At 38.0% G+C, this 6,000-nt stretch overlaps 1 protein-coding gene across 1 annotated transcript; it reads left to right on the top strand.

Annotated features, from left to right (window-relative positions):
• Positions 1-4,669: 4,669 nt before the first annotated feature.
• Positions 4,670-5,668, top strand: LOC131932880 (lysM and putative peptidoglycan-binding domain-containing protein 3). The gene is made up of 2 exons (XM_059289786.1): positions 4,670-4,953; positions 5,130-5,668. Exons 1-2 carry the CDS (start codon positions 4,825-4,827, stop codon positions 5,595-5,597), a joined length of 597 nt encoding a protein of 198 aa, XP_059145769.1. The 5' UTR covers positions 4,670-4,824; the 3' UTR covers positions 5,598-5,668.
• The last annotated feature ends 332 nt before the right edge of the window (positions 5,669-6,000 follow it).

Genomic DNA, 6,000 nt, shown 5'->3' with positions numbered 1-6,000 from the left:
TGGCTGCTGAGTTCTTTTAAGCTATCCCACCATGTTATACTTCCCCACCATGTTATAACTGGGGTCTATGTATCCTGATGTTATTGTTATGCAGTGAGAGGGTCAATTCTACCATTAAGTTCATCTCTAACCAATTCAGTAATTCTGATAAAAACTACGACATCAACGACGGTGAGAAATGACTTATTAAGATGACATTATGTAACTTTACTATTTATTGCACCACAATAATACATAGGACGACTTGAAGAAACGATACTGAGACATGACTACATACACAACAAGACAAAGACTCCATAACCTTCTTCCCCTGGCAACAACGATCACATTCTTGAGTACCGCATCACACCTTCAAGCATTCATTATCTCTTTCGCACCAATATTTGTTCGCACCAACATGCCTGATCAAACACACGTCATAACATTATATGAATGGCTACAATATAATATACTAATTCAAAGTATTAGGGGAGGAGGGGGTGAAAAGTCACAAACTTCACTTTTTAGGAAACTAAGACAAGAATCGTAAACCTTTAACAATGCCAATGCACCAGATAATAGTTCCACACTTCAGATAACTGTGTGCAGAGCCGTTTGGAATAGCTGTTCACGGTATGCTGATGACATTTTAGAACTGTGACATTTTACCCCAGTGCGGGGTCAAAAAGTCACATGCCTAGGGTGAAAAGTCACACATTTTCAAATGTTACATGCATGGTCGAGTCGGCAAAGCTCATGGTTGATAAATTCGAAAAAAGTCTCGATTTCAAACCCTCTGGCAGATAAGGCTCGATCCCTCCCAACACTAAAAATTAAGAACGAAGAAGAAGAAGAGACAAATGTTACATGGTTGAATCTATTTAATCCCAAAGGACATTTTTTTGTCATTGAAAATATTTTCCCTTTAAAATCGTGAATATTAATGAATGTTTAGATTTTTTGTCTGTGTGTGTCTGTAAAAATGAGGACCAGATTCGTAATTATTACAAGATTGAAATGAAACAGTAAAAGATTAATTGTAAGCATTTTATTGTGGACAAAAAAAATTGTAAGGCTTCCTTTTAGTTAACAGTTAAATAATATTGAGGCTGCATATTTCACGATGTCTTCAATGAACACAAGGTCACTCTTCTTGCGTTTTGTACCAGAAATATCAGACTTTGTCAGCAAAGTAATGATGTCTTTTTTATTCACAGACAATACTTCGTCAGTTTAGAAGTTTATGAATTTTTTCACCTTTTCATTTCTTTTAAGGTATTTAACCTTAAAGTCCCCTTCTTCGTCCTTCTGTTTCTTTACTATTCCTGTATAGATGGCAGTCGACCTTTTGCCCTTGCACCTAAAGACAATAGACCGGAGCGGTCTAGTGGTAGAGAGCTGGACTGCTAACCCGTAAGTCTCGAGTTCGAATCCGGGTTCAAGTCAGTAGACCGTCCCTGAGTCCACCCAACTGTGATGGGTACCTAACTCACGTTAGGGAAAGTAAAGGTGCCTGGGCATAGTGCTGACCACACTATCTCTTCACAGAAACAAGTGAACTCTACTTCACTTGCCCCATAGACCGTCAGGTTTGAAAGGGAAACTTTACTTTTACTTTAGTTACCTAAACAAAATAAAAACCCCAACCATGGTTCCAACATCTACCTCGCTCATACAAGACACTACCAAGTCATAATCGATTTCATCATCAACGATCTATGTAAATTTATCGTCATCCATTTATTCAGACATTTTTCTCTAGAGCAGTGTTGGCCTCATCGTCATCATCTGACTCATAACATAACATCTTTGGTTTGCAAGAACCACCAGCAAGTCCAGATACGATGTTTGCTGACGTGAATGCTTTGAGAAAAGCGTACGAAACTATGTGATACAGAGTAAATGGACATCTGCTTGCCAGCATTAACACGATCTTTGCACCACATATTCACAGCACGGTCATTATACAACTGGAATGGTCCATAGACTGATTCATCCAGTGGTTGCATTTCTTGCAAGCAATGGGGGGGGGGGGGGGGGGGGGGGAATGACAAGAGAGTGACGGGGTTTTCTCTGCAAAAGGTAATTGCATCTTCACTACAGTGAAATGGTCTTTTGATGGCTTCGCATGTGGGGCAAATTGCAGAAGAAATTTAATAAAGTTCTCAGACGTCATCCACCCGGATGTCTATGGGGGAGAATCGCATTGTGTTTCTGGGGGGGGGGGGGGGCACCTAGGTTCCAGTGATCATGAACGTTGACTCTGGGGAAGATCAGGAATAGTGGCATGCTATTTCCTATGGTATTTACCGCTCCACATGGTGTGACGGTGCTACCTTTCTCATGTGACACAATGAAGCCTACACGTTTTTTTCGCCTTTCTTTGCTAGTTGTCGCTGAGGCGTTTGTACAGTGGAACACCCAGTTTCGTCAATGTTCCAAATGCATTCTGGCCGAAACTTATGATGTTTCTCTACCACTTTCTCCAGGCTATGTAATGTTGCCTCGGGACTTCGCAGAGATAGCTTGTCCTTGCGACGTTGCCCGAATGCCTTCAGCCCATCCTCTCCTGCAGTTTTCGCAGAGGACCAGGTTTCTGACATGAGAATCTTGTTGGCAACAGCAACTTTATAGGCTAGTTTGTGAAATTCTCTCAGTTAGGCCATAGTAGATTGAAGAGGCTTCAAGGATGTAGTCCAGCAAAACTTGTTCTTGCTCACCTGAGAAGATGCGCTTCTTCTACGTACTGTAGCCAAAAGTTGCCTTCTCAATGTTGCCGTCTGTTTTATGCTGCTTTACATATCATTGAAAGGCCTTATAATTAGCCCCACAGACGGATTCAGCTTTACGGAGCGATTTTTCTTCAAAATGATCTGCAACTGCAATCTCCATGGCATGTTTCATAAATGTTCCTCGTGATGTCTTGCGCTGGTATGGTCTTGTCATGATTCTGTGAAGAAAAAAAGCATGTTAAACGCCTTTGACTAAATTCAAAGATACAATTTAAAGACAAAAAATTCAGAGATTGCATATGTAATGATTGGACTATAAAGATTATTATTACTGAGTAAAATTATATATTTATTACTACTACTACTACTGGACTTGCCTATCATTATTTTATTCACTGTCTACAATAGTATACATGCTGGGGGAATATAATGACTTAAGCTTTTGGAAATTCAAGAAAGAAAAAAGAAAAATATTTTGCATGTTTTGTAGTCTTTTTTATTGAATGACCGGGGTGAAAAGTCACACCCAAAAAAAAGGCTGAATTTTCACCCCATGGACTGTGACTTTTCACCCCAGCAGGGGGTTTTCATATAAAATGATCCACACTTTCAAATCAATTTCTCAGAAGTAGAAACAATCCAGACTGTCGTTATTATGCCTTGAGAAAATAAACATTGCATGAAAACACAAACATCATTAAAGATGCAAGCATACTTACAGGATTCCATTGATTGAATTTCCCACTTTGTCATGAAAATAAGTACAAGTGGTTCTGAAATCAGTTCCGTTTCAGAAAGTTAAAACAGGAAGTGAACTCCAAGCAGGGTAAACACTAAACGATTAAAAACAATAATTTTCTTGATAAAGAAATGAAAAAATATGTTCTTCAAGGCAAAAACTTGCAGTGATTTTTCACCCCTGTGACTTTTCACCCCCTCCTCCACCTAAATGTTAATTAAATTGTGCTAACAATTATTATTCGAAAAATCAAATGAAGCTTAAAGCTAAATGGCATAAACATTGGCTGTTTAGGCTTAGTTGGTGTTGTGCAGTAGTGTTTGAAGTATACAAGAAATGCAGAGGAGCTATTATAGGTGGATGAATGTTATTGACTTCAACATATCTAAACCTCTCCACAACACCACAGCGTCCTTTATACTTTGTAACACTCGACAAAGAATACACTTCGTTCAGTAATCAAAACATGTTAAGTCCTAACCGTCAACACACATAGCTTCTCCTTGCATTCATCTTGGTGGTCCTCCGAACATCTCAAGTACCCCGATAATATAGCCCTATATTCACTCCCTTCAGTCAGTGAGCGATATCTAAAAAGCATGCAAAATTAAATATAGTAATTGATCGTTACGCATTTACTTCCATTGGCCAGGTTGTCAACTTGCACACACGTTTCACTGCAAATACAATTCACCAAATACTTTCTGTTCCATACTTGTTTATCCGAATTTGCCACAGTTCGGTAGTCACTTTAAAACAAATAGGTAGATATGTCAAAAAAATAGCTAGTTACAGATGTCAATTACAGATATCTAATTTGTAATCATTTAATGCATGAAATGACATATTAAAGAATATTTCTGTTTTTCTCTCTCACCAGATTGAAAAAGAAGCTGGGCAATTGAGCATTTTGATCAAGGAATTAGAGCTCAGGGCAGGTTTTAAAATGAAAGAGATAGCTTGTCCTTGCGACCTTGCCTGAATGAAATACTACCCACATGACCTATCCATAATTGTCAGCTACATATTTGTACTTTTATTAGAGCGTATTAATTTAGGCTTATTAGTGATTCATTATTTTCAGTTGTTTGAATTTATTAGTCTGCTTTAAAGGATACCTTTTATTATTAATTTCAATATTATAATTAGGTCTGTCAGGCAGTTATGGCTAGTTACATAAGAGGAGTCTCTCAACCATTACCTGTGCGGAGTGATTATAAAAAACTAAAGTAGTCAGGTAGACTTGATGGCCACACCTCAAAGAAAAATAAAAATTACCACGGCAACATTCCAGCACAAAATGTTAAAGCAGCCAGGGTGTACCTGTTTGGAGATTCAGTTGCGGAAGAAGATGATGACAATGTTGAATATGAAATGAGATCTCGTCATAAAAAAGGTGCCACCTATGACGGAGGTTTATTGCAAGACCAACCACAGTATTTTGAAAAAGAAATAATTGAAGGTGAAACACTTCAGGCCATAGCTCTCAGATATGCCTGCCAGGTACGTCTAATTGTTTTATTGCCATGGGATTTCAATTCAATTTCAGTAAGGATACTTAAATAGCAGGAGTTTTTCAAACATTAATTTCATTAGAAATTATACCCTTAAATCAAGAGTTTTATGGTCTCAAAGTTATTAAAGTCCCAATGACCAGGTTTGGTGTTCTTTCTGAACAGTTTTCCAGAGGAAATAACAGACTCAAGTCAAGCAGATTTCCTTCGAGTGCAAGAGAGAATGAAAATGCTGAAGAAGTGTTTTTGGACAATCACTTTGATGACACTGACTCTCAGCATGACTTTAGTGACCCTGACACACAGCTGAAGATTTTAAGGACTTTGAGCATACGAGAAAACTTTTCAGCCGAGGGGAAAGAAGCAGAAAAATTTCTCAACAAAATGGACGAAGATTTAAAAAAGTTTAAGCAGTCGTCTCACCGGCCGGAGCGTGAATCCTTGACAGAAGTGATCTCAGTATTGACTAACAAAAGCATCCACCCCCTGATGACCAATAGACCTAAGAAATCTAGCGGCGCTGACTGCGGTTTAAGCTGGTGGTCCATCATCATCATCTCTTTAACTGTAACAATCATTTTACCTTCTATAGGCTTGATATACTACTTCTTCTATTATCATTCTCATTCATAGCACAAAATGTGACATCAGTTCATTTTTGCTAGCTTTTTAACATACCAGTACAGCTGAGTTGAGCTTGATCAAATTAGGATAATTTTGTTAAAAATGTCTTACAAATGGTTGATAAACCTTTGGAATTGTTACTGTTACTATGTTTGCAGTTCTTGTCAGTTGTCAAAATGTGTATAGTGAGTACTTGCAACCATATGGCCATGTTTCCTAGGGCATTTAAATTTATCTCAAGATGTTTAACATATCCCATTCATGTTTAAATGAACCTGACTATATTCCAGACTCCACGTGGCACCAACATATCTCCAATGGTATTGTCTTTTTATTTCCATTATTTAAAATACATGTAATGACGTACATTTTATCTAAGAAGTGACTGGCCTATTAAAGCTAAGAATGTTGA

Source organism: Physella acuta, unplaced genomic scaffold, assembly GCF_028476545.2.
Source record: "Physella acuta isolate Inbredline_101_S28 unplaced genomic scaffold, ASM2847654v3 ptg000105l, whole genome shotgun sequence".
NCBI lineage: Eukaryota > Metazoa > Mollusca > Gastropoda > Physidae > Physella > Physella acuta.
This window is presented reverse-complemented; position numbering and strand designations above follow the sequence as displayed.

Coding starts and splice junctions, on each gene's coding strand:
- LOC131932880 (XM_059289786.1), top strand. CDS start 4,825: ATGAGATCTCGTCATAAAAAAGGTGCCACCTATGACGGAGGTTTATTG. Junction 4,954..5,129: donor CTCTCAGATATGCCTGCCAG/GTACGTCTAATT, acceptor CTTTCTGAACAG/TTTTCCAGAGGAAATAACAG.